Raw genomic sequence first — 27,171 nt, forward strand, 5'->3', positions numbered from 1 at the left:
CTAATTCTCTATTGACGGATAAGGTACACACGAGTCAGTCGGAGACACCGGACAGCGTAGAATAGACCGGGAAAGTCTGGGGTCGATCAAAACGGGCCGTGACGGAGTTCTCAGGAGACCCCGATCCTCAGCCGGGAAACGGTACGCTTGCAGGGTACCTGGTAAGGCATCTGCCCGTCTCTGGTGAGGAACATTCGAAGATAATGAAGTGTATTCGGTCGTTTGAGCCTCTGTTCCTCGGTCGGATCCTTGCTCCTTGACGCTCGAAAGCCAGGGTTCGTCCCCGAACCACTACTCTTTCCAATCCCGGAGCGTAGTGGTTCGGGGATACATTACATACATACTATCACCGGGATACATTCCCGAGGGAATCTATCCGCTTGATCATCCCCTGGTTAAACAGTCCTGATCCGATTGAGCCTGGCAGAATCCTCGATAAAATTCAAGGGTGATCCGGGACGGGAGACGGTGGGAACGACCAATTCAAGCAGCGGACGGGCTGTCTGAGCCCCTTGTCCGCGCATGATGGTGGGCCATAGATCATCGGCATCATCGTATCCAACCTCCCGCCGAAAAATTATGTTCCGTAATCATGTCCCCCTTGATTCAAAAGCGCGTATTGTGGGACACATTGACCGAGTGCATACGCGAGCAAAGGAGGGGCGTATCCGGACGACATTCTGAGACGTATTGCATTTCCTCATGACCACTGACCACCAGGCCGGCTCTAGATGAGAAGCCTTCGAGTCGCGCATCTCGTTCACCTCCAGTCGGGATCTATCGGTATCTGTGACGCTTCCTCGTCCCCCTGCTGGGAGCTCCGTATCTCCGAATTGATCGTGCGGAAGGGGCTCTCGACTGAGTGAGAGGACATAGCCTGGTTAGCATTCGGGTCCGCCGCCCAGGGGAGCCCTCTCCCATCTGAGGTAGACTCCAACGCTGAAAACATACTGTTGGCACACCACGTCACCCAGCACCGGTCTCAGCCGTGGAAGTAATCTAGCAGTCGGCTGTCGTCAGGAGGTGCTGTCGCTGCACAGTGTGAATCGCGAGTTGTTGCTTTAATCTGCCATAATGTCGGGCGTCAGCAAAGCCAAGAAACTGACCCGCGAGGACGAGCTCCTGCAGCAGTTCAGTAACAATGTAACTGCCCGGAATTCGGCGACGTTTTATGGGAATGCAGCGATCGTCGCTATTCTTCCCATCTGTAAGTACACTCATCAATTTTTCGTCTGGAGAAAGTTGAACGCTGCCTCGGAGCGTGGATTGGCTTTCAACACGGTCGAGACTTTTAGTGACTCCACCTAAGATCTCAGAGGCTAATCGCCGGGCCGATCAGGAAATTAAAAGTCCCAGAAAGTTCGAAGAATTCCGATCTGACTCCTGAAAGTTAATTACCGTCTTCAGTTCCTCCGTGGAATGGCGGATTCATAGAGATAGCGATTCCTCTTCAGACATCCTCCGGTTCCACAGTGTCCTTTTCCCCTCTGTCCCCCTTAGAACGATAAAATCTTAAGAGAGTGCGAAATTCTCTGATTCCTCTGTCTTTTTCAGGGCTTTTCTACAGAATTCAGCAGTTGGACCTAGTGTCCAATGCAATCCTCTTCACTGCAGTGAGCGCCGTCTCGACGTACCTCTTGGCCATGGCTTACGCTCGTGTTCAATTCGTCACCAAGCACAAGTTGGCCCAAAAGCGCGAACAAGCGATAAACCGCGAGGTCGCCCTCGAATTCGGGGACCGTAAGGTTTCGAGAGATGAACGCGACGAGCGGGTCCTCTGCCGCAAGAATGAAGTTGCTCAGTACGAAGCAACGCATTATAGCATCTTCTACAACAATTCTGTGTTCCTCAGTTTGGTTGTCTTCTTGGGTTTCTACCTCTTCCGCTCACTCGCGCCCGGGCTCAACTACATCCTCTCTGTCGGAGGTTCAGCTGGACTCGTTGCGTTCCTGTCGACAGGGAAGTAGAGCAGAGGGACTAGGGTCGATGAAAAACAAAGGCTCCAAGAATGGTTGACTTAATTCGATGGAGTCTACCGATCCGAGGTCAAGCATCGATGCAAACTGAGAGCCAGGGACCGCAGACTAAGAAGAAGAATGGAAGAGTCGCGGAAGACATGTGCGAATGGGTGTAAAATTTCAGATGTGATGATCAGGGAGATAGTTTAGAGGGTGAACACATTCGGATACGCTGGCAAAAAAGAAACACCACGCCCCCTCTTGACGATTCCTCGGTGCGACCAGAGAACATGGAATATTTATGAGTGGATAGGAGACAAAGCGGAGGTGTCTTTTTGGAAATGTGAATAAAACGAACAGTTTTTCTACACGAGCCGTTGGATTCATTTGGCTCTCGAGAGTTCACCCCTCATCGTCTATTCGGCTGTCTCATCCACTTCCTTCAGACATAGGAGTGCAAGGAATATCATAGTTTCGAAACAAGTGATGCTTAACTTTATTTTTATATGAGCCTTGCCTCGCATACCATCATGATCTCCCGGGGAGTGATCGCTCGAGCAAAATGGTTCAAGTTCACTCCGTCCTAACACGCGCTCATTTTTGGATTCATATTTTTTTCTCACTATCCGCGAGACGCGCACATCTTCGTCCGCAGATTGAATGCACGGAATTTCCAGACGTTTTTTCCGTCTCACTCAATAAAACATTTTCGGTGTGATAGAGCCTAACATGATACCATTTGTGCACGGAACTCGACAGGGAACGAACGACCGTAGTTGAATCTCTCGAAATAACTTCTCCCAGTTCCGTCTCTGGGGGGGAAGTGGTCCCGGGACCAGGACCTCCCTCCCATCCCCTGAAACATCGTAGAGGCTCCGGAAACCCCAACGAGCAATACGTCGGCGATTCCCGAAGGATGAACGCTCAATAAAGATCGATACGGAGACTAAATACAGAATTGAGATATAGACCTGGGAGGCGGCTAATGCAGCCGTCCAGTCATGGTCGGGAATAATACAAAAATAATAACCACCGGTCCCGGTAGGTTCTCGCGCATTAAACACCTTCGAGGATAGACAGGTCAAATTCAATCGAGCTAAATGATGATGGTTCCACCTAACGGTCTAGAAATTCGATCTCACTCAAAGTGTATCCGCTGGGCTGTCGAGTTGAGGAGATTCGACAGCAGATGCTGCCGTGTTCCTTGAAGTGATCATTGATTTGTTTCCTCTGAGTTCCCTCCACTTCGGCGTGCTTCCCAAGGGCCGTTGTCTAATTTATTCCCGAGCGTCCTATTTTTTCTTGTCATTCGAGCCCCAGTCGTTGCCCCACTCGCCCCAGTCATTCTCTTCTTCCACTTTCTCTGGTTTCATTCCCCCGGAGCCCTTCTCCTGATTTTGGTAGGAACTCCAACCAGCAGCCGCACTTTTGCTCTTGGTCATAACGCTCTCCCGATCCCAGAGTGCATGGTCAGCAATTTGGCTGTCGTCACGGAATGCTCGGGGATCGTCACTGCCGCCGATTTGCTCGAACCCAGCTTTCTGTGCAATAACAGTCGTAAGATCTTGAACTGAGCGCTTTGTGACATCCGCCGCTTTCGTGACCTGATTGGTGAGCGAGTCCACAAGAGTCCCGTCCCTGACTTTCTGTTGCACCACCTCCGAAGCCTCGATGACCTGTTGGAGCAGTGTAAGCACTCAGTATGGTGGTGGTTGTCCGATAAAATCTAAGTTCTGCCGACTCGCGTGAACTTATAAAGACATCACGACGACTAACCTTATGAGCTGCCGCTCCGCCGACTTTGATTGCCATTGAAGAGAACGAAGACCACACCGAGCCAAGGATCTCTCCGGCTTGTTCAGCAGGGGTCTGGGGGGAGGTCACCGGAGGAGAGTAGGCTTGATTGCCGAATCCGGCGTATTTACCTCCTTGGGAGGGCGGCAGATGATCGGGCCGCGAAGCGTTTTCAGCTTGAACACGAGAGAAAAACGAGTCTTTGTGTCGAGAAATGTCCTCCGTCGACATCGACTGATAACCGCCCACTGAAAAACGTAATGAGTCAAAGTGGAAACTCCGCGATGCGTTGATCAGCAGGCAATTCGAAAGATCTAAGTAATTCAGCGTGGCACGATAGATTTTTGAAAATGTTCATCGAATGTCGACCTTCTCCGCCGTTCGTGGAATAGTTCTCGGCCTGGCTCTTCGGCGTCGCTTGAGAGGTTTTGGAACTACGTCTCGGGATCGCATAACTCTGATGATTTCTCGCGGAGGATTTCTCCACGCTCCATGGCTCACCGCGAGCCTCTGTCGCAACTTTGTCGCGGAGTAGCGCTGCAGCTCTCGTGTTGTATCTGCGATGAGAATTCCGATTAGGTCGATGGCTCGCCGGAATGAGGGCCGTCGAACAGCTGTATCCGACGCACTCACCGATCGCGCAAGTTCATGTCCCAACTCCAGTCGTCCTGGCTCTCCAGGAACTCCTTTGCTTTAGCGTTCCCGCCGACTTTCATTTTCTCCAATTCTACATCCTTCCATTTGTCCATTGTGATCGAGCGCACGAAGCTCAAGTGAACGCCGAGTCCCCTGCGGTCCGTGAAGATTCCGATGATTCGCAACCCATCTCTCTCGAATCAGTCGCTCCGACGATTCGTGTCAGATGGGTTTCTCTCAGTCAGATCATAGACTATCGATTCTAGCGCTAAATCCGAGGAATGACTGAGTCGCGGAAAATACTCTCAAATGAGTCAAGAACATCTGGGAGCTGACCATCGGAGACAGCCCGACGACAGTCGAGGACGGTTCAAGGAAACCCGTTCTGTCGGTGGTGGAGATGGTAAATTCTCGACTACATCGCTTCTCGGGTAGAAATGCTCGGAGACTCAGCAAGCTCAACTCACCTGTGCTGACCGGAGCATTCAAGACAAATCCAAATGCCATAGGAAACGGAGGCCCATTGTGGATTGTGGGCTCCACATTCGAAGCACTTTCTATTCTCGTATTTGGGCTGTAGCTCTAGTAGACATCGACGTGTGCGTGGCGAAGCCATCTGAAGAAAAGAGCGATCGATCTTTGAGCAATACGGTCAGCCTACGTCCGGCATCACCCCCCGAGAATTCTCGAGGGAATCCCGGAAAATCATTACACGACTTCCGATCTCGAAGGGCTGCGAATCGTCCGACCTGAGCCTTCCGAGATGCGATCCATTGACTAAACTGTGTAGCTCTTGCAGCATCGAGGATCGATCGTCGGCTTTTTAGGTCAGGATGAACGAAGAGGATCAAGAACGCTCTCGAAGACGAGCGTGCCGCTACAAGATTGTCGCCACCCGGTATTCTGAGTGACCAGGATGCGCACGATTCCCCATACCCTTGACTCGTCTCTTCTGACACATGGTGTTCGTCCCTGATTATGGGAATTTGGCGTCATGGTCATGAGCATGCAGCCCGAACCGCTACGACATTTGACGTCAACAGCCACGGTAACCGATGAGATTCCGCGTCGGCCACCGAAATGATACGCACCGAAACTTGGTATATTCCTGACCGAATCAAAAATTCGCCAGCCATCCGCCGATCTTTCTCTCGAAGTATCCGAGGACTCCCCCATCTTCGAGTGGGAAAAACAGAGATTTCGCATATTTAGAAATTTTTTCAGGGGTTGTGGGAAGTCTTGTTCCGGAAGAGGGGGCACTTTGTCGTCCCGATCTTTTTCCCTTACTCGGGAAACGATCTCAGGGAAACGTTCAGTCCAACAGAACGAAGACTCAGGCTCCGGAAGGAGCTGGAGTCGACACCGGAATCGACCTTTTCTTCCTCTCGACTCTCTAATCCCCAACACCTGGTCGATGCCGTCCGTACCGAGAGCGCTTACCCCGGTCCGAATGGAAACATACGGTCACCATCTACGTGGCCTACATTCTGGAAACACATTCGACATTACCTCCCTCGGCGAGTGAAGATGTAGTCGACACACAAGTTCCCAGATTCACTCCGGATTCAACTAAGGTAGCTGGAGTTCCGGAAGGGGAACGGACCATCAGGCGGAAGCGGAACGAACACTGCCTTGGAAATTCGAACGAGATCTGCAGCAGCTGTCTCCAACCAGCGCCGGCCGATGTCATTGTGGCCCATCCAACGATGCCCGTTTCTCACAGAGCCGGACCACTTTCTCAATCCGGGCAGATACGAGCTCGACCGAGAATTCGTGTCCTGACTCTTCATAGCCCGCCCAACCCCCGTCGTAACTCTTGGAAACCGACGAAGGACGACTACTGCATGAAGTTCGGGGTTGTCTAAGGAATGAGGGGAGTCCGTGACAGCGCTGAATCACGTGCCGGATGAATCGCGTAGGTGAGGGCATCAGCGAGAATCGTATCCAACAACCGCCGACTCGTGACCAAGTTGGCTCGCACTCGCCTGCGCGCCGCGCCGCCAGTGTCATCCGATCAGCTGGCAGTCTTCTCGGCGACTCTCTTTTGATCCGTTGACGGGACGTCCACGAATTAGAATGTGAACCCCCAGAATCCTACGAACGGTGCACAGTGAGAATCTAGTCAGTAGAGTAACCACGAATCTGAGTACTCTAGTCAGGGAGAGTCCTCGTGACCACCGAGGACTGGTAGTTGCGGGTAGGCAGAATTTTTTGGACACCTTAAATTTCGGTGAGTACCTACACTTACCTTCCAGCGATCGCAAGGCTGCTCCCTTTGAGTTGTCGTAGACCTGGGTATGGAGGTATTTTTTCGCACGGAATTATTTTTGGGATGTATCCGATCGGTTTTCAGGTTCACGATGTTGCTTTCAAACTTTCTGTACCGCGCGATGGACACCTGTACAGGATTGCATGAATTCCTGGAGCCGTGTAGGTTTTCGCTTGTGTTGTATTCAATTTCGGATAATCTGTCAGAACCTTCTGGACCATTGTTTCGATGGAAAATCGTCTCTTCGCCGTAAAGAGAAATTGAGTGTAGCAGCTGCGCGCTGAATGTTTGCACAGTATGCCTGGAAGTCATAAATACAGAGCTGAAGCTTACAATTACTCATGACGCTCTCGTTCCGAACTTCCAGTTGAAAATGTGGCGCAGTGCATTTTGTAAAAGAGTGCAACGTTTCCACAAGATGGGCCTCTACGTTGAATATCGTTTTGTGGGCTTTGGCCTAGCGACGATAGTGGCATTACTGGTAAGCTATTGTTCAGTAGTAAGAAATCCGGAAATACCTGAGAAAAAACTCGGAGAGTTCCAAAAACACCGGTGTATGCTCCTAGTATTCTCTACTCTTATCTGATATCCTCGATGTATCCACGAGTCCGAGGAAGGTCGTTTTTGGCTTCGATTTTTCTCTACTGATCGGCGATTCCTCATTGAAACTCCATCGTAGTTGATCGGATCCTATTACACCGTGATGTCAGCTGGAGCGTCAGAAAGCCTGTCTTGGTCGAACTCGACTAACGAGCCTCCACCTATTCCACCAAGATCCACCGCAGAGGACGAGGTTTGTTACATTCATCGATTCAAACGAGAACTGGCCTTTGACGAGAATCGATCCGGAACAAGGAGGGCTTTGTCAGGAAAAGCTCGAAAATCATGATCCGCTTTTCCCGTTCCAGGTCCTCTCGTCAATGACAATATTTTTTGTCCTGACCGTGATAGCCGTCTGCATCTTGTCTATACATTTCCTAATCCAACTGGATTTCCGATTCCTCCCGGAGTCGGTCGCTGTCGTGCTCATCGGAGCAAGTATCGGTCTAGTCCTGAAACTCATCTCTCCCGGAGGATGGCAACAGGAGGAAGCTTTTTCTCCAACGACGTTCTTCCTAGTACTCCTCCCGCCGATCATTTACGAGTCCGGTTATAATCTCCACAAGGTGAGATAAGATTCTGAATGCGATCGGACTCACTCAGGTGTACATACGCTCTCATTGCATCTCGGTTGAGCCTAGGCTCAATCAGTCGACTATGTAATAATTATATGGAGAATCCGGAACTCAGGACGATTGTGGGGGATTCCTCGATTGCAAGCCCCTGCCAATGAGAATCCTCCATCGCTGATCCCGCTCGAAGCTACAGTCGATTGAACTTTGGATCCATTTTTCCCAGGGAAATTTCTTCCACAACATCGGGAGTATTCTCATCTTTGCAATCTTCGGAACGGCCGTCTCCGCATTGGTCATCGGAACGGGTGTCTACTTGCTGGGTGAGGGCTGATCATGAATTTTGATGGGGAAACATCGGGGAAGAACTTAAAATTTCGAGGACTCTTGCATACTGGATGTCGTTCCTTGGGGAAACTGTCATCGCGCCCTGGAGAAGTCCGAGAGCACTACTCGTGAGCCCAAGCTTAAGACGAATCATCGTCTTGTTCTCAGGACTCGCTGATCTGGTCTACTCGTTGAATTTCGCCGAGAGCATGGCTTTCGGGGCTTTGATATCAGCTGTAGATCCGGTGGCCACCCTGGCCATCTTCGCAGCTCTGGATGTCGATCAAGTTCTCAACATGCTGGTCTTCGGGGAATCGATTCTGAATGACGCAGTGTCGATCGTTCTGGCCACGTAAGCTCCCCCTTTTCTACCCATATGCTCGTCTCCTACCGCGGAATTCCGGCGCCGATTCGACGGCCGCGGCTGATACCTGATTTTCGGTTTTCAAGCGAATCGCTTTCTTTTATTCTTCGCAGCACGGTTCTCGAGGCGGGTTCACCCCACATGTTGAACATGACAACTGGCGAGGTTGCGCTATATGTTGTGCGACGATTTCTAGTCGTTTTCTTCGGGTCTGCGGGTATCGGGGTCCTCTTCGCTCTCGCCGCGGCCCTGCTGTTGAAGTACGTCGATCTTCGGCGACATCCATCGATTGAATTTGGCATAATGCTCGTCTTCATATACGCGCCCTACGGTCTCGCGGAAGGCATACACCTATCGGGTAATAATCTGAGTCATTCGATTGCTTGATCCGTGGAAGGAGAAGCTCCTCGTCTAACCTCATCTTCTCTGACCCAACTAGGGATCATGGCGATTCTGTTCAATGGGGTGGTGATGTCCCATTACACACATTTCAACCTATCGTCTGTGACTCAGATAACCATGCAACAAACCTTGAGAACCTTATCGCTGATGGCTGAGACCTCTATTTTCGCCTACTTGGGTCTAGCGATCTTCAGCTACAGACTCAGTTTTCAACCAGCGCTCATCATAGCGAGTCTCGGATTATGTCTCGCGGGACGAGCAGCGAATATATATCCTCTGTCCGAGCTCATGAATCATTTCCGAGAACACAGAATCACGAAAAAGATGCAGGTCAGTTCAGCGGGCGAATCTAGGAAGATCCTGATGGCGAAATCGGTAGCTTGTGGGCTCGATGGCAGCACCCACGGAACCGGATCATTTCTATTCACAGTTCATTATGTGGTTCTCGGGTCTACGAGGTGCGGTGGCCTACGCGTTGGCAATGCATCTCAATTTCCACGATGAGAAACGACACGTGATCGTGACGACCACGTTGATCATTGTCCTGCTCACAATCGTCGTGATAGGCGGATCTACCATGCCCATGATGAAATATTTAGAAAGGACAGAGCGCCTGGGAGCAAGGGCGAAAAACCGCAAGATCACCCTCTCCAAAACGAAGGTGAGTGTGCTTATTTATTCAGGTTCCTGCCCGCCATCGCTGCTCAATCATTCATTGCTCAACAAAATGTGTGTCCGATCTATATATATTCGTCAGAAATGGCATTAGGTGCATGGATTCCAAGGAGAAAAACCATTCCAGGAAATGGGTCAGGCTATCGATGCGGAACACTTATCCGAATTGACGGAGGAAGAGCTCGAAGTCGGTTTCCGAGCCGCCAGTGTAGCTCGTCTCCGGGGTTTCGCGCGGATCGACGTAAAATATTTGATGCCGATTTTCACACGACGATTCACGCCTCAGGTAGGCTCCTCAGAGAGCGACATGGAGCTCTCAGCCGGGTTCTCTATTCGATTCGCGGAGAAGCATGACCATGGATGAATGCGAGCTTCTGGCGTACGACTCATTGCTTTCCAGGATGTCTACGATGGAACAAAGCAGATGTCGGCTCTGACGGATCAGTGGTATCGCACCGTCAGACCGTCGGACACGGAGTCCACGACGGATGAGCGATCCACGACGGAGAGTGTTTGACCATTGACGCACAAAAGGCAAAGACGACGTCGTCAGCGACGGAGTATTATGATGGGGAAATCTCGGTAAGGGGATTTCCGTGCCCGGAATCGTTCCCTTCTGAAATAATGGATTCAGAAAGAGGGACGCAGAGCCCAGAACGAGCTTCTGAAGCAGACTTCAAAAAAATCTAGTCAAATCGTCAAGCTTTAATGGTCCGGGATCCTGTCGAAGCACTCCACACCCAACTTGGAACTCGGTTCGTTGTTTGTGCGCAAGTCCTCTCTTCAGAGAAACGATCCCATTAGCTACGGACGCTGAGAAAATTGGTGAGCTGGACGGAATCGCGTATGCATCGGTTCCGCTCTCTGTGGAGAGAGCGAAGAGCTCAGGTGGAAGATCATACCGTCCAAGGGGAGTCTTATCTTGGATCCGATTCTAGAATCCATTCCTCCGATGTTCCTCTCGAGCCAGGCCCCTCAGTCGCCCGGCAGTCGCAGAATCGTCCCTTTTTGGCTAATTGATTCCCCTTGGCAGCTTGGTGCTATATTTTTCAAGCGAGTCTTTCAGATTTGCGCAATCCGAGGAAACGAGAATATATTGTAATATAAGAGAGATCCTATCATCGTATCTCCGGCTTCGCGTGATACCTTCGATATTATTTCGTTTGAATATGGCAACGCGGTGACTCTCCTGTCGCGGTTGCACAGAAGAGCGGGCGAAGAAATAAAATGGTTGACGCTTGGAAGGAGAAGTTTGATCAATTCGTTCTCTTGACAATACTGGACCAGGTATATCCGGGAGCCCGATAAGAGGCGCCCGCGAGAACAAGGAGTATATATATCTAGCATGTGCATGTGAAATCGGGAGCGGCAATGACGAAATCCTCGGCAATTCCCTCGTTTTCAAGGCAGTCGCGAAGTTGACACTGGTTTTCGATCCGCAGCGATTCCGATGCGATGCTTGAGCAATGACTGGTTCAAAGAAAAACTTGAACGAGCATCGGACCCGGGGCGATATTTCTTGTCTAGTCGCTGAAATTCCAAAATGCTATGGAGTAATCCCGTCCCCCAGCTATTTTTCCGTTCTCTCAGGGGAAGGCAGGGAGAAGGTGTCGAATTCCTCCTGGAGCGATTCTTACGTTTCGCGGCGAGAATTCGCGGGACAAAACACGACCGCGAGCTCTCCCCAAGTGACTGGATGCTTCTTAAGGACCCGCAGCGAACGCAAAGAACGCTCAGAGACAATCATAGGCGGACGGAATATGTGTGGTAGAGCTTACCAACTACTTGTAGCCATTGCGCTCTCCATCGCGACTTGTTCGGCCACATTTGACTTCCGGACCGAGGTTCAGCACACGGCGGATGGCAAGTTCAATCTGCAGGAAGCTTATTCTCCAATAAACTACGAAACTAGGCCCGAAGAGGACGCCCCCCGACAAGCATCACACGCAGACGATGGTCGTCCATATCCTCGGAACAATGACTCGGGATTGAAAGGAACGAGCTACGAGAGACCTCCGGATCACCAGCAGTACAGCAATCGGAACAGCCCGTCGGATCATGATCAATCTTCCCACCATAATCATCATCATCATCGTCATCAAGATAAGCATCGCAGTTTCAGTAGACGGCGCGGATACTGAGAAGCTGACTCCTTCTCGGGCAATGCAGTCCCATAGGGGAAGGTGGAGGAGTAGAGAGTTCAAACTATGCCCTCTTGAGTAAATGTTGATTGGAGGTAGACGATTGTATTCATTTCCTTATAACTGATAGATTCTTCCACAGAGCATTGGAGGCTCAGATTTCGGATCTCGCTAGATGCATTGCATAGCGCTCTGCGGCCCCGGTCCTCTCCACAAGCTCCAGGGGCTGGTTTTTGGAAGTCCCGCGGTTGGCGGCGATGTGCCTCTTGTCGAGCTTCGGCTCAAGAATTCTCGCAAAACAATTTTGCTTCCGATCTGGAAATCTCTCCGGCTCGTCCTCACCGAATGTAAATCTGCCCTTCGCTCGGCCGCCCCTCGTCTCACCTCAAGTCGAAGTCTCGGTGACCAGGGCTCACTGCTCTTCTCACACCGAGTACCTGGATGCAGTCAGCGCCCTGCTTTCCCCGCTTGTGTCCGAAATGACATCCCAGAGCATCGTGAGAATGTCATATTTCTAGGACCATCACTTCATAATGCGTGGGTGGTCCTAGGTGCCCGAGTCGACCCTCGCTGATACGAGGATCTACAATTCCCGGCTCCCTCTCGTTCGATCGAACCAGATTCGACCGCATTCGGTAGAAGACGTTCGTTCATCCGAGTCCCCGACTGCGGAAAGGCAAAGGCTGTCACGGATCGACCCCTCGAAACTACTATGAATGAAGACACTGACGTTCGGTTTCACAGGTGCGCTTCGGAGAGGGTGTTACACGAAGGGCTTGAATGAACAAAATCCCTTTTCGAGTTTTCCGGTCGTTGGGCACGACCGGACCGAGTTGCAACTTGCAATGTTGTCATCTTTCTTCCCTTCTCTCCTAAACTCTGTTCCGCACAACCCTCTCTGTGGCGCGAATCATTCTCCATAGGAATGATGCAATACTAGTACCTAGTTATATACACATTTCAAATAATTAGCTGGCTTCCCCGACTCGATCACCATACGAATTGTTCGTATGTGACCAAGGCAAGCTTGCGCTTCGGAGCCGATATTTTGTATGCGGGGTCATGGACTCTCGGGGGAAGGGAAAATTCTCCTTGCTCCAGCGGTCACTGCCTGATTCCCATGAAATCTTCGCGCGCGAAATATGGTGTCCCACGAGGTCGCACCCGTGGTCAGCGAGTGTGGAACTCGATATCGGCCCCTGGGATCAGCTTTTCGCTCCGCCTTCTGATCCGGAGTCAGCTTTGCCTGTTTCTACGATTATGGTGAGTCTTTGAACAATGCCTGACAGATCCATGGAGAGAGACATCGTCCTGCAGTCTTGTTTCATCGGGCTCATCCGCAGATCATGAGATTATTCATGGAGCCAATGCCCTAATACTTGGCTCGGCGAAAGCCTCACGGATGCCAGGCTCGCTAGAGGGCTTCGAGAAGGATCTCCCCCTTTACCCGCCCCTCGGAGCTTCCGACTGCCCATACTCCCCACATTATTGCAAGACAGGTATCGGTCCGGCTCTCCCTCGATGCATTGACCCCCCCCCCATCTCCCCTCGTGAGATTCCTCGATCCGCCCCTCTACGACCGACTACTACTTGACTTGCTAAGTAAGCGTGGGCCACGGAGCGCTTCAGAGAGCGCGTGCGGGGCTATCAATCGGTGGCATCGAATTCTTCAATGCTTCCTTTAGATACATAATTCTTTTTTGCTGATAGAATCCAGTCGGGAGCCATCCTTTCCATGTGATTAGTCGCCATCGAGTCTGTGGAATAGAATGTTCCCGTGGAATAGCCACCCAGATATTCCCAGAACGTTCCCTTCCCCCCTGAGAGGAAGTCTGGGCGTGCCAGCGGGAGACCTCACAGAGGGACATGTAATACTAGAATCAGAGCAAAACGGCCGTCAACTCCACCAAATCTATTTGGAACCTCTCTAGGGCCGAACAGTAACCCGGAGAGTGTTGGAGATTTGCTCAGCGATGTAGCCTTTCACCAACACAGCAAAACTGTGGTTTTGTCTGTGTGCAATCGACCACCGACTGCACAAACAGAGAACCTCGAGTTTCACCTTTTGGTATAAGCGCACGCAAGGAAAAGGTGATTACACGAGAAAATAGAAAGCTACAAATACGCATGCCGCCTGGCTTCGATCGTCATAAGTCCATCTGTCTGCCGACCTAACCGTGAAGGTGAGCCAGACGTTTTCAATCAAATACGAGTCGTTCCCTGCCACCGTGAAATCGATCAACGGCTGGAACAGACGGAAAACCTCTACATTTGTCGTGGCTCGATCCGGGAGCTTCCCAGGCCATCTTGATGAGGGATCCGCGGAGTGTTGCGGCGAGTCATGGGGAATATTCGGTGTTCTCAGCTCTCACTCGCTGAGATTGATTCGAGAGTCGCGTCTGAAGTTTATCGAATCGTCATTTCAGATGAGAACGGTAATCCTATTGTCGATTGTTGCTTCCTGTACAGCAGCGATCCCCGAAGGCAACGAGACCGGAAAGAAAGTATTGGACGCAGCGATCGATCTCACCGCATATGCTTTACGAGTAGATCGCGACACCATGGCACAAGTCTTCGAGATTCTCAGCCGAAATGCCCCGGATGAATCCGTCATGAGGAGTGCTATGACATCGATAATGAAGGAGCTCAATGAGAAGTACAGCAAAGTACTGAAAGATATCGACGAAAGCATCCCGAAGGAAGAAGTTGATAAAATGAAGGCGGCTCTGAGTAGATATGGCACCAAATGTTGAAAACGAACCTCTGCCCCAATAAAGTCATTGTTCTCGGGATATGCAACGATGTTTCAGGAGGGTGGGTCCAGGTTCCGGGATTCAGGGTTCGCGAACGGGGAGTTTCTCGAAGCTGAGTGGCAAGGATCGATTTCGATTTCCCGTTCCATCGCTCAATGATTCTACGAATATGCTCTGCATCCCCTGTAGACCCTCAGATTCCCGCGATTCGTCACCAACCCCAAAGCTACGGGAGCTCTGAAAGCGGAGAACTCCCGAGAAGCATCTCGGAGAAAAAATCCGCAGGCCCTGGTACGCTGTGACTCAAAATTGATTTATTCTAGTCAGGAGTGATATTTCTCCTCGTCGCAGCCGGATTTGAATGTACACTCGCTGACGATCAGTCCATCAGTATCCTGATTAGTGTTATCCACATTTTCTTGAAGCTTTCCACAAGCGGCGCATGCCGAGTTGTGAGACGGACTCGAATGAGAAAAATTAAGCGAAGAATCGGCTCGACCCTACAGACTGAAGCGCCGTACCCGTTCGAGGTTCGGTTCCGCAATCTCGTTCCGGTCTCGATGAAAAAGTTTAACGGCGAGATGCATCACAGCCAAATTGACGCTCATGGCGAGTCCGCACGCGAGCACAACATACATTAATACGGAAGGGTTGCTTTCTATATAGTGGCCGACGATAACGGGCGGGATCAGTGCGCCGCTGCAGGTCAATATCAGAATGATGCTCACGTAGTCATGCGAAAGCGTCACGTGATTGGAGACCCATGCCGTACAGCTCCCGTATAGCGGGGAGAGACCCGCACCGAGCATGCAGCACGCGATCCAAAGAACGGACTCTGCCCAATGAGTGAGGAAAGCCAGCGCGAAAGCTGCAACCAGCAGGACACACTGACCGATTATCATGAGATGCATGGGGGTGAGTTTGTAGGAGAGGGGGACAGCCAGAACCCTCGCAGCTGTAAAACCCCCGTAGCAGAGAGAAGTGAGGAAAGCCGCGCTAGATTTACTGAATCGGTGTTCTGTGACGGCGTAGACAGAGATGAATTTGGAGAAGCACGCTTCGAGAGTCACGTCTATCAAAGTATAGAAACCAACGAGAAACACGAGCGCCCACTCGAACATGCGGTTTGTAGAGCCGGAGGACGAGGATTTTTTCGAGTCTTTCTGCGGTCGGATATCTCTCGAATCCAAGCAAAACGATATGCTCATGAGAAAGGCAGTGAGCAGGAATGTAGAACCTATGATCGCATAGGGTATATGAACGCGAGATGGGAGGCCTTCCATGTAGCCAGAGGTTACGTTCGATGCATCCGATAATTCCGGAGACTCGTCACCGAAGTAGCTGCGAATTGCGAGATGCACAACGTTAGGTTATATTCTTTCTGGAGCAATATTGATACCACAATAATTCCGGAGAATCCCCGTTTCCACTACATATGACGAAACACTCCTTAAACAGAGTCATGTGAAGAAGTTCCTTCTTGTGGCACGTTCACCGCCACCTCTCTCGAGAGAGCGAGCTGGGCTCTCCTGAGTTTAGATCCGCCTACCTCTCCGAGCTCAGGAAAGGTTCCGCGATGAGCGGCGCGAAGAGGGCACCGATTCCGTACATAAGATGAAGGAGCTGAATTGCAGGCGATACATGGTCGCGCCAAATCCCCACTAGCCAGACATACACCCCTACAAACACAGAGAACGTTTTGAGCTTGAAATCCGTCATCGAAGTACTCTCGCGACATTGATCGACAGCGACGGGGCACTAGGAAGGCAATCAGAACGAACCGATTTCTTGCACACCAAAGAAACACCCGTTGAGAAATGCGAATGATGCGACCATTAAAGGTGTAGAACCATGCGGTATCAGGATGTTGAAAATGCCACAGCACAGCATACATGTGATGATGACTCGCTGCGCGTTGAACGTTGCGAACAGGGGAGTCGCTTCATGGACGAAATCGTTCTTGTTAGATCCCAATGTCTGAGTGAGATCAGCCCATTGAGCCGTTCGTCTGCTAGGACCATGTGTGTCGAAGCTTATCGACAAGCTGACCTCCGATCCCGGACTCACCCAAGAAGGATCCCACGAAGGCCCCGAAATCGCCCGAGAACGCCACGTAGCTCATCTGGGCGACTGAGATCTTCAGTAGCTCAGAAATGTCTAGCAGAGTCGGACCTACGATCGCCAAAGTCAAGCCCTACCGGATTTCTCAAGTTTGAATTGCGTGCTAGACTCTCTCTTGAACTCTTCCGGATAATTTGAGAATCAGGACCATCCCCTAAACTCTAAGCGTCCTTACCAGAGAAACGCTGGCCATGTTCAAGTTGATGCTCTGGAAAATCCGGACCGGCTTCGAAGGCAGACCGGGCGGATCACCCGGAGCCTCCTCCACCCCAAGGGTTTCCGTCGCTTCGCGAACCGCTGAGACATGATTTCGTTCTGACATTCGTTCTGAGTTTAGGGTGACCTCTCAGGACATCGCCGGACTACTTCACATACATGGCGTGGTAGGTATGCATAAAGGCACGACTTAAACGAAATTCCATCAAGTGCCTTGTGGCGTCACGAGAAGCTTGCGGCAGAGAGTCAAACAGCAAAACGACTAAAGTAGCTCAATGAAAGTTCGGCGGAATCATCCACAACAGCCGCTGCGGCCGCGGCCAATCTGATCAGAGGAGATTCGTTCCCTTGCTCCTGCAATGATCCACGGCGAGTCACTTCTTGATCTCACACACAGGGACATTTTCACTGAGAGATGCCAGCGGAGCTTGATTCCATGTTTCCGTCTTCAACTGCCGAGGGCCATTCAATCTTCTCACGTTCCTAATATAGAGATTGATGCTGGACTCATCACAGGATAAATCGATATCCATGCATCCCTCCTCTATTCATGAAACTTTCGCAGCTTCAGCATCTCCTTGGCTCTGGGACACGGGGCACAGCAGGGTCGGTTTGCGTGGTCCGAGGGAGCAAACGAATTCAACTTTCGAATTTCGCGATTTTTTCTTGACATTGGTCTGGTGATGAACTCGTACGTTTATTTTCCCCGAGGGCTCCTCACGATCTCTCCCTGGATCCATGGACGAAGATTACGCATTCAACATCATTCTCAACAAGAAGAACATCCATAAATCTGGTCCATAAAAATAGGTCTGCAATAAATCAAACGAGAAGGCTAGACTCCAGTATTCGATTGACTAGCCTCTACACATGCCCACAAACTTTCTGGGATACAGTCGACTTCCTTGAAACGCTCAACACGGGACCACTGGTTTTGGCGTGGAGCCCGCTCACGTACTCGGGGTAGAGGTGCTCACGTACTATAGTGCGTAGAGGTTGATCGTGGAAACTTCTGACTCGAGCACGTTATGCGAGTCAGCAATCAGGTCGTCAGACGCGATTGACGTTGCAAACATCATCAGTAAACCCGACTTCTGCAGTTATTTGCCTTCTCCACGATCTTCGTGTATTCGCAAAAAAGGAATCTTCCCCCGTTGTCTTTCTGAGCCCCGGCGAGGCTGATCGCGGTATTTAGAATGAGCTGCATTGGGATATCCGCACTTTCCTGGAAACTTTCTTCCTCGAAACGATTTTCGTCGACTCCTCCTCACAACCCTGAGCTAGAGACATTTCCGTCTTCCATAGGACCAAGAGCAGAATAGAATGCGCTTATCGGCGGCGATGAACGATGACAGGGCTGAATCCTCGGCATTCGAAGCGACGGCATTTGCAGCGAATACTCTCTGCTTGAAGACGCTGTATTCTTCAGATGTCATCGGCTGCCGAGCCAACCCGAGAATTAATATCGAGTGGGAGAGAACCCATTTTCGAATCCCACTTTCTCTCGATTTCTTTCTTCGGAAACAAGGGCGTCAACATCCGTGGGGTTCCGCCATCTCTCGAAATGACTCTCCGTGGATTGTCCGTACTCCGTGATGACTGATGACGGTTGTGAATTTCCGAGTGCATTGCTGAGCCGGATGCTCGGCCTGACTGATCCATCATCTCCAGAATGAGGAAACACCAGCGATGTTTCATCATGGGAGAGTCCTCAGCCCGCGCGTCGATGAGGAAAATATGAGTCCAGACCAGAGTTGCTTCATACAAGGCTCAGAAAACGTTCCAGTCGGAGATCAACAGTCGTCGCGTCGATCTCGAGGCTTGTACTTGTTGCGGTAACCTAATCGGTGCTTGCACAGAATCCGTAGCCGACTCAATATACATATGCTCCTGTGAGCATCGGGAGTATCGTATGTATTTACGTTGGCTTGGACGTAGCACGTCACCTTCGAATTATTATACAATGAATCAACTTCCGAGTGTTCTGCCCATCAAAGAAACACTCCGGTCGAAATGTGGTCAGCCGCCTCTTTGAGGGACACTGTGTCCAAAGCCAGGTCTGTCAAGACTGCCCCTCGCGCACTCCTCCCTCCCGCGAGCTCCCTCGCCTCATCGAGCCTCCACATGTCGTCGAATTCACATGGATTTCATGACAAATTACATGGAGGGTTGCACCTGAGACGACCGAGCTCACGCTCTCGAGAAATGTTTCTGGGAGAGCACCACTGCGACGGAGTGATTGATCTCTCAAGCTCCGAGTCCCGGGATCTGCCGCATGTGAGCTGTCTCGCGAGAATAGGAGTTTCGTTCCGATCGGCGATACCCCCGATTTCCTGGAGACGGCCGTCAGCCGGTTCGGCTTTTCGGGCAGAGACCTGGGCAACTCAACGACAGGCGGATTGAACAGCACGTCCGCTCGCGCAAACATGGCCTATATCCCGATTGAGTCATGAAGTTCCCTGGTAGATGTCACACACGAGCAAGCTCACAGCTCACAGGTATCGATTCGCAGGTCCTTGACATGGAGAGAACCGACCGAATCTCAGTGGCGATTCTCCAACTCTCGGAGAGTTTTGCATAATTCTATCATTATCGTTAGCGTGAGGGTGTTGTGGAACTCAGCGTTTCTATGTGCCTTCTCCTAGGAAAGTCATAGAGCCCGATTCTGCAAGAGACCTTTCGTTCTGGGCGAACACCTCTCGAAGAAACGAAAAAACCCGAGGCCAAATCGTTCGAAGGATCTGAGCGTGCGGTTTTGGAGAGCCTTCGAAATGAAAACTTTATGGTGTTTCGTGTTCGTCAGTGTTACCGTAGCCGCCCCTCTCGTTGGATCAGATTCCGCAGCTCGGCATCATCGGAGTAAAAGACAACTCGGTGAAGTAGCAGTTCAGATCAGTAATGTTCTAGCGGTCTGTATCATCAGTTCTATGAACTAGATCTGTTCCCGGATGTCCTGTGGGCAGTGTCTACTCCGGCGAAGTTTCTCACACTAATTTTTCGATGCTCAGTTCCTCGTCACGGTCGGAGCTCAATCCGTCGCACAGGTGGGCAGATTGGGTCAAGACATAATCGGCGAGAACAGCGGGGGACTGCTCGCTTTACTAGAGTCTCTATTCGTCGGGGTCGAGGTGAGTCGAGGCAAAGACATTCCCCAGCCCTCACGGCGAGCGCTAGGAACTAAAAATTGTTCAAAAGTCCTTGATATGTTGATTCGCTCCTCCCCCGCAGGTCAGCAGCGATATATTACGAAACTTCCTAAATTCAATAATCGGAACTCTTGAAACGGTTTTGGGAACACCCGACAGAGAGGAAGGTCTTGTCAACGGCAGCGGAGGTTCGAGGAAAACTGAAAAACTCGGAACTCTGAATCGGAATGGAACGACGAAAGTTTCCGAGCGTCAGAAGATTTCCCCCACGAAGAGTGGCCAAACAGGGGTCGCTCCGAGCAGGATGATAAGAGCCAATATGAAACAGATCAGGGAAGCTCAGAGGCGGTTCTGGACCTCAATCCTTAATGGAGGCAGGGGCGCTTCCGTCAGGAGTAGGGGACCTTCTCAATGATCGTCAGCGACTACATGGCTTCTGGTAAACACCGAGGTGTATTTTCGAGTTCATACGTAGGAGTGTGCTCCTGACATCGAGCAGTTCTGGAGGTCCATGTCCGATCCCAACACGCTGGAAAAAAGGAACACATAGTTTCTGCTCACGGGCGAAGCGATCCCGATGCTTCATTTATTGACGGTCCTCGACATGCTTGCACCAGTCGATCTCTATAGAGAAAAACTACGCCTCGAAATACAAGTGATTGGATTCAAAGCCACAATACGAGCTGTTCCACAACTTCCACGAATCTTGCTTGATGTTTGATGTGTGTAACTACAGCATCTTCACCTTTCCCTCTCTTTGCACCACTCTCAGCTTACGCCTCTCCTGAGCATTCCGGTCTTGTCCCAGCTGACGCAATTTTCCGTGGAGTTCTTTCAGGAAGTGGAATTATTCCTGTCTCAAACGAAGTCTGGACGGACGGACAGCGAGCCCGTCTTCCAGCATGTGAAGCGAGGTAGCCAGCTATGGAGTCTGCGGAAACTTCAACAAGGAGTCACAGCGAAGATACGCCAACGCGAGCGGTTCCTAGCATATCAAGACGTTAAGGGAACGGGTGAGGTCACTGTAGTCTTTCACTCGTGACCCTCTTGCTTTGAATCAGGGGGGCAGTCCGAAATTCGAAGAATTTGCGCGAACAGCAACCCAAATGCCGGACTTCAGTTGGACGATTCCGAAACCATGGTCAAGCAATTTTCGTATTCCTACGCAGTACATTAAGCCACTTTTCCCTCTCGGTACTCAGGTTCTCGACGGAGACCCATCTTCGACCTCTTGATTGCTGTAGGCGTAGACGATCGGTCGCCGGGGGGCTCCGTCGTCGAGCGTGAAATTCCACAAGAATCCCGTCATCCACGATGGGTTCCGATCCGAGTACGAGTCCAGCGTTCTTCAAAGTCTTCTGTCGCGTTTTTTTCCATTCTTTTACCAGTTCACCAAGAAATCTGTCGTTTGCGACCTTCCGTTGTCAAAGCTCGATTGCACGGGGTTAGATCGCGCGTTGCTGTTCCGCGGCACACGTCTCCATCATCTCCGGCTCCCCCAGGGGTCGTCGATGGCTGCAGAGCCTAGTCTACCTCGCGACCTCGAGGGAGACCTCTCTAGATCCGAGTCCTAGGGATGTACCGATGGTCCTTAGGGTACCTCTCCAAGCAGACCGGTCTCTGAAAGCAATGATGTTTAGGATTTTCTTCGTTTTCATCGTTCCACAAAGATGCGCCATTCCAGCTTAATACAAGGGTCCGCTCGTCCCAGATCAGTTGCGCGAAAAAAGTTCAATCAGCAACTCCCCGGGCGGTATTGTATATAACCTCTCCGGCGCTGAATCATGTGTAAAATTCCCGTACTCCCCGCCTGTCAGATCCGTCCACCCTGCCGTTTATTCTTCTCCGCCGAGCATTGTTCCGCGTGACCCAACGCTGCTGACCTTGGAACCCAGAACACCCACGCACTTGACCAACGACCAGTCGGTGGGCCTGCGTTCTACCCTCAAAAACGACCTGATGACTGGAAAGTGCGCGTAAGTGCTTAAGACTCACTTGCGACGCTCAGACCGTAAACAATGGCCAGGTGCCAGATCAGAGAACTACGACCGAGTTTTTAAGTCCCTCTTGAGATCTCTTGAGGGTAATCAAGAAAAGATTCGCCCGCAGACTAGAGGGATCATCGTGTTTCTATCATGTTGCCGAATTTTCCATACGTAGTCTATCTGACGAAGCGATCCGAATGGGAGGAAAAAATAAATCCTGTAAGGAATCTCTCTCACCCTAGACGCAGTCCCGAAATAATGAGGTGGAGCCACTCCCCGCCAGAAATCACTGGGAGCCTGAGCGCTGCGCCACATGCCGGCGATCTCGAAAACCCTCGGAACATAAGATGGGTGGTAAGGGACGTGCCGGCGGATGCGTGCCCGGGCCCTGTCGATATCCGCTTGGATTTCTTCACGCAGAGCGCTGCCATAGAATCGGCCTCGAGGTGAAGCGCCGTAAGCGGTCGACATATAGCTTGAGCGGTAGGACATCTTCCTGTCAGGCGAGAATCGACTTTAGGTTTCGGCGAGCGGACCAGGAGCAGGTCGGAAATCCGTGCAACTCTCCGAAGTTCTAGAGCCTAGACACCGAAGCGAAGACACCAATGATGACGAGGTACAGGGTAGATACTCACAAAACGGTTCAAGATATCCGAGCGGAAGATTAGTCGACTCGTGGGAGCTCGCGGCTTAGAGTGACTAGTCTTGTTGGCCGTGCGGTTCTGAACGAGATGACTTGCCTGGCATCTGACGCCTTCTCACCCGCCTGCTGCGCTTGACGACCGCCCTCCACAGATGCCATTGAGTCAAAGAAGAAAACTAGCGACTACAAGCCCGATGAAGTAAGCCACGTCATCGAATTCTCCCCGAGACTTCACAAACAGGTTCACCGAAGCTATTCTCGGAACGCAATTTCGGACTGCGGGTCGGCTATTTCCTTCCATTTTGGAGAGTTCGAGTATCCGATGATGTTCTCTCTCGTATAGTTGAACTTCCAGACCGATCCATCGAATAATAATTCATAATGCGTGGGATATGTTATCATTATCTATTCGAGCCGGTCCGAGTTCTCAACGGCATGAACTTAGAGAAATAATCGTATCGAGGTGAGAATGAATCCCACGGGAAAATCGAAAGCCTGGGAAGGAATGATCGAACACAACGGGGAGATTTCAAAAGGAAGAAATGGAACGAGAACCAGCTGGGCCGAACTCGAAGTGACGGAATCAGGGAGATCACTCAGATCTGAATTCCCGATCCAGATCTAGTAGATGCAGGAGACGAGAACCCATGGCACACCTACGACGTACTTCAACAATGTTATCCGGAGGTTGATTCCGGATGAGTCCGCTTAGAATGAGCGAGATGAGCTCGCTCGGAATGAATTATCCATAACGTCGGTGCCTCTCGGGATCGATGAGAGCGGGGAGCCTCACTTTGATAAGCCGCAGAGATTTTTCCGCGGAGAATTCAGTCCGACGCAATCGCCGGAGGAAGAAGCTCTCGTGTCCTCATACGATATTTATTCATTTCTCGAAAAGGAGTTGATATCTTTACAATCGTTGCACGACACCAATTCCCAGGGAACTTTACAACAAGTGCTTCTCCTCTCGGGTTTAAAACACGACCCAGGTCAAAAATAAGCCGATCGGCTAGCGATCCTGTCTAAGAGGCTGCTCGGGCATCCCCGAATACATTCATAGTACAGCCTTCAACAATTGAATCGGAAACTTCACGATCTACTCGGTCCCCGGAATCCTCGATGAAGGATGACCGAAGGGTTGAAGGACAGATGATTCCTCCTTCTCTCTTGAAGCGGGAACTAGCATACAGCGGAACTCCCTCCCTAGTTCCGCTCCTCGGTACAGAACGAGCGCATTGATCCTGTTCCCTAGAAAATACTGGCGAGCTCATTCTCGCAAATCCCTGCATGTTGAATCAAGTCAGCTTGGTTTTCGAAGGGCTGCATGCATATGGGACATTTGCGTTCGTCTTGACGGGACATGGCGGTTGCGCCGGCAGCGGCGAAGCCGGACGCACCGACGGCCGCGGACGCGGCTGCGCCGCCAGCTTGTTGAACGGTGTTCACTTGAAGCTCCTGGAGGAGACGCATGTTCTGAGCCTGGAGATCCTTGATTGCTTCGCGTAAGGAACGATTATCCGCCTCTAAGCGGAGCCGGTCAGCGGTGGCGAGGTTTTCCGCCGCTCTGTCGATCTGTAAGGGAACGAATCTCAGTAAGAATCGAGCATGTTTCAGAAATGAGCTCTCCGGTCCCTTGACATCATCAATATTCACTTGCTGCATATCATCAGTGTCGATCACTTACGTCTGATCGTTGAGTCGGGGCATCCGCTCCCAGATCGACAGGTGGCTGATAATTACTTTCGAAGTTCTGCCAAGTTTCCAAGAGACTCGCGTAGTCTTTCTGAGCTTTCTCCCGAAGAGATTGCTCTGAACGCAAGGCCATTCTCAAAGCCTCTTTCTGGGAAGCCTGCTCGCTCTGGAGGCATTCGAAGGCAGCGATGTTCGATCTCAAGGTTTCGGCTGTCTTCGCCTCGAGAGCTTTGACTTCGTTCTCAAGCCTCGTCTTCTGCTCCATCGAAACGTCCAGTTTCTCTCGAAGACGATCTTTCTCAAGATTGGCCTGAGTTAACTTCTCCGCGATTGCCACCACTTTTTGATTGAGTGAAGCTTCAACCGATAAGCGTCTGGCGGCCTCCTGATCCGAAGAGGATTCGCTGCAAAATTCAGAAGAGCCTTAGAGACTCTGTTCTCGCGGATGCCTTCCAGGAATTGAAGCTCATCACGACCCCTCTCGGGCACTGATGTCGATGCATTCGCAGGTGCATGTACCTAGTCTGTTGAGATTCAATCTCGGCGATTTTCCTCTGGTTGAGCTGCTCTTCGAGAGCCGTCTTCTCTCTGAAGAAGAAATGCACCCTTGAGTCAAGCTGACGATTCAAGGACGCCGGCTGTGGAGCCGGGATTCGACACCAGATAAGAAACGTCGACATGCTCCGCATACATACTCATTAGCTTTGACGAGTTCCTTTTCAAGTTCGTTCAACTTCTCTTGCAATTGACCCGGGAGCGGACTGCAATATCAGTGAGGGTAAAACAGGGTTCCTATTCTCGAGGACCTCAGGGCGTAGGAAAAAGCGATTGAATGTCAGACTCACTCTTCCGCGTGTTTCTCCTCGATGTTCCGGAGTTTACTCCTGAGCTCGGTGAGTTCAGCCAAGAGTTCGGGTTCGGTGTCGAAAGCTCCGTTTTCTATGCGAACATAGGACGACTCTTCAGCTCTCTGACGTGCTTCCTCGGCCGTGCTTTGCCAAGCAGCGAGATCTTCGCGAAGGGTCTCCAGCTCTTTCTCGAGTCTGGTATTTGAAGTCTCTGTGGGGCGGCAATGCTCTCCGTGAAAATCATATAATAGGGCTGGTGCTCCCATGCCGGATATCTTCTTGGTGGGACTACGGTCCCATGAAAAAAATCGAATTACGTACTCGTTTCGTGTTCTCTCATGACGGCTTCTTCGAGCTTTACTTGAACATTCTCCAACACTGCATTCAGAGCCGCGTTTTCTTCTTGCAGCTTCAGGGTCGACTGTCTCGCTTCCTCGAGCATCGCGGCGTCCCTAAATCCAATGAAGATCTTGGTCAGAGTCGATATGAAATTTGCAATCCTCCCCTTTGGATCAGCGCCGACAAGGCCCGCGTAATAGAAAAAAAATCAGCCGAAACGCGTGATGACTCACTAGGGGAGGTCACCGATAAAGACGCGACGGCAAGCATCAAACGCAGCAAACAAAAATATCTCATCTCGCAGGAAACAAACGAACCTATCGTGACACTTCGTCATTTGCTCCTTATACTCGGTGCAGAGTTGAAGATGCTTCCTCATGGCCTGACCATCGTTCAGGGCCGTTTCTGGAATTCCGGTTATTTGTCAGAAGAAGAAGGCGCTCCGGATTCCTACTCCGGTGATATTTTGGGTCTTAACGAACTTTGAGGGCAATTCTAACGAAGATGGAGACTTACGTTTCAATTGCTCGTTCTCTCTCGTGAGACGTTCGATGTCGTCTTTGAGAGAGATCGAATGTACTCCGAAGGAATCCATCTTGAGTTCAAGTCCGTCCAGAACGTCCCCTTCGGATAATTGAACCACGGGACTTTCACTGATCACGACGAAGTCTTGTTCCGAGTTGTGAATAGATGAGCGGCCGGGGATTTCGATAGAAGCCGACATTGCACCCTGGTGATCTTAGGGAAGAGAATGTTCTAATGACTCTCTAGTCACTAAGCTGTCACCGAAAGCACAATTTCGCATGGAGGTTCCGAGCGTCGCTCTCAGGGACGCCACCTCAGCTTGGCGACGGGGGATTGCTCGAAGCTACACACAAACTCTGACGTTGTTCCTCGTCGCTAGGCCCTGGCAACAGTTCCGAAAGCTTGGATCGGAATGAAACGTTCCGCAATAACACGCTAAGACTGTATGATACGAATGAGTCATCGAGGTTGGGTGAGAGAGAAAGCTTCAGGGACGGTGAGGAAATCCACCCGGATCAGATGTTGTGACTCACTGAGACGTTGCACACAGAAAAACTTGCTGACGGTAGCCCATGCATCCACAAGGCTCCTTGAGCTCAATTCCAGCATGATCGGTGTGATTTTGAGTCAATGATCGTCCCGGTGTCATTCAAGCACCCTGAATACTCTTCGCTGTCTTGGAAAACTTCCGCAAGTTCCGCCCAGACACCAATGCTTCTCCGTTGAGTCTTTTCGGTCCTCCGCGTTTTCGTGCGTATTGTTTCGGTCGAATACGTTGACACTCACCTTATTCGGACAGGGAACTGAAGATCATGAAAGAGCGGGTCGTTCCCGGGCGTGAATCTCGAATGTAGTTCCCGTGTCACAGAGCGAAGCCCTTGCGTTGTTGTAGACGCAGCCGCTGCGAGACTCTCACGTCGACGAGAAGATGTTATGGCAGTCCAGGCAGTTCCCCCGGATTTACTGTCTGCTCTCACGAATGGGTGCATTCTTCATCTCTGTAGAGGGCGGGCGGCTGACCAGGTCAGCGAAAATAGTGTAGACCCGGGCGATGAGTTCGCCGACTCTGCGGCCCCAGGATGCGCCGAGACAGGACCAGAGGATGAAGGAATGGCTTGATGGGAAATGGGAGATGGAAGCTCGATCCCCCACATGGGAAGTCTGA

At 51.1% G+C, this 27,171-nt stretch overlaps 6 protein-coding genes across 7 annotated transcripts; 3 read left to right on the forward strand and 3 right to left on the reverse strand.

The window, feature by feature from the left end:
- Positions 1 to 963: 963 nt before the first annotated feature.
- LOC100901186 (translocon-associated protein subunit gamma) lies at positions 964 to 2,326 on the forward strand. 2 transcript variants are annotated; one of them, XM_018641564.1, is made up of 3 exons: positions 964 to 1,207; positions 1,555 to 1,740; positions 1,853 to 2,326. In XM_018641564.1, the coding sequence occupies exons 1-3, from the start codon at positions 1,075 to 1,077 to the stop codon at positions 2,014 to 2,016; spliced, it is 483 nt and encodes a 160-aa protein (XP_018497080.1). In that variant the 5' UTR covers positions 964 to 1,074; the 3' UTR covers positions 2,017 to 2,326. The 2 variants fall into 2 exon arrangements, with proteins under 2 accessions (XP_018497080.1, XP_003737073.1); XM_003737025.2 differs by having other exon boundaries at positions 1,555 to 2,326.
- A 104-nt stretch (positions 2,327 to 2,430) lies between these two features.
- Positions 2,431 to 6,066, reverse strand: ArfGAP1 (ADP-ribosylation factor GTPase-activating protein 1). The gene is made up of 7 exons (XM_029112991.1): positions 5,898 to 6,066; positions 4,856 to 5,004; positions 4,386 to 4,541; positions 4,122 to 4,309; positions 4,055 to 4,066; positions 3,735 to 4,000; positions 2,431 to 3,634 (listed from the first exon to the last, which is right to left on the reverse strand). The coding sequence occupies exons 2-7, from the start codon at positions 5,002 to 5,004 to the stop codon at positions 3,251 to 3,253; spliced, it is 1,155 nt and encodes a 384-aa protein (XP_028968824.1). The 5' UTR covers positions 5,898 to 6,066; the 3' UTR covers positions 2,431 to 3,250.
- Positions 6,067 to 6,406: 340 nt separating this feature from the next.
- On the forward strand, positions 6,407 to 10,145 carry LOC100901469 (sodium/hydrogen exchanger 8). Its single transcript, XM_003737027.1, has 12 exons — positions 6,407 to 6,618; positions 6,742 to 6,818; positions 7,025 to 7,138; positions 7,337 to 7,450; positions 7,566 to 7,823; positions 8,056 to 8,152; positions 8,325 to 8,508; positions 8,634 to 8,878; positions 8,960 to 9,252; positions 9,353 to 9,583; positions 9,725 to 9,883; positions 9,998 to 10,145. The coding sequence occupies exons 2-12, from the start codon at positions 6,801 to 6,803 to the stop codon at positions 10,112 to 10,114; spliced, it is 1,830 nt and encodes a 609-aa protein (XP_003737075.1). The 5' UTR covers positions 6,407 to 6,618; positions 6,742 to 6,800; the 3' UTR covers positions 10,115 to 10,145.
- Positions 10,146 to 12,866: 2,721 nt separating this feature from the next.
- On the forward strand, positions 12,867 to 14,524 carry LOC100901611 (uncharacterized). Its single transcript, XM_003737028.2, has 2 exons — positions 12,867 to 13,001; positions 14,165 to 14,524. Exons 1-2 carry the CDS (start codon positions 12,999 to 13,001, stop codon positions 14,489 to 14,491), a joined length of 330 nt encoding a protein of 109 aa, XP_003737076.1. The 5' UTR covers positions 12,867 to 12,998; the 3' UTR covers positions 14,492 to 14,524.
- Positions 14,525 to 14,790: 266 nt separating this feature from the next.
- LOC100907398 (sodium-dependent glucose transporter 1A) lies at positions 14,791 to 16,934 on the reverse strand. Its single transcript, XM_003737064.2, has 5 exons — positions 16,788 to 16,934; positions 16,559 to 16,685; positions 16,273 to 16,431; positions 16,041 to 16,170; positions 14,791 to 15,832 (listed from the first exon to the last, which is right to left on the reverse strand). The coding sequence occupies exons 1-5, from the start codon at positions 16,932 to 16,934 to the stop codon at positions 14,992 to 14,994; spliced, it is 1,404 nt and encodes a 467-aa protein (XP_003737112.2). The 3' UTR covers positions 14,791 to 14,991.
- Positions 16,935 to 23,678: 6,744 nt separating this feature from the next.
- On the reverse strand, positions 23,679 to 26,205 carry LOC108864725 (paramyosin-like). Its single transcript, XM_029112843.1, has 9 exons — positions 25,998 to 26,205; positions 25,799 to 25,886; positions 25,464 to 25,594; positions 25,140 to 25,353; positions 24,990 to 25,055; positions 24,814 to 24,882; positions 24,287 to 24,698; positions 24,000 to 24,174; positions 23,679 to 23,951 (listed from the first exon to the last, which is right to left on the reverse strand). The coding sequence occupies exons 1-9, from the start codon at positions 26,203 to 26,205 to the stop codon at positions 23,851 to 23,853; spliced, it is 1,464 nt and encodes a 487-aa protein (XP_028968676.1). The 3' UTR covers positions 23,679 to 23,850.
- Positions 26,206 to 27,171: the final 966 nt, after the last annotated feature.

This window comes from Galendromus occidentalis, unplaced genomic scaffold (genome assembly GCF_000255335.2).
Source record: "Galendromus occidentalis unplaced genomic scaffold, Mocc_1.1 scf7180000075389, whole genome shotgun sequence".
In the NCBI taxonomy this organism is placed as follows: domain Eukaryota; kingdom Metazoa; phylum Arthropoda; class Arachnida; order Mesostigmata; family Phytoseiidae; genus Galendromus; species Galendromus occidentalis.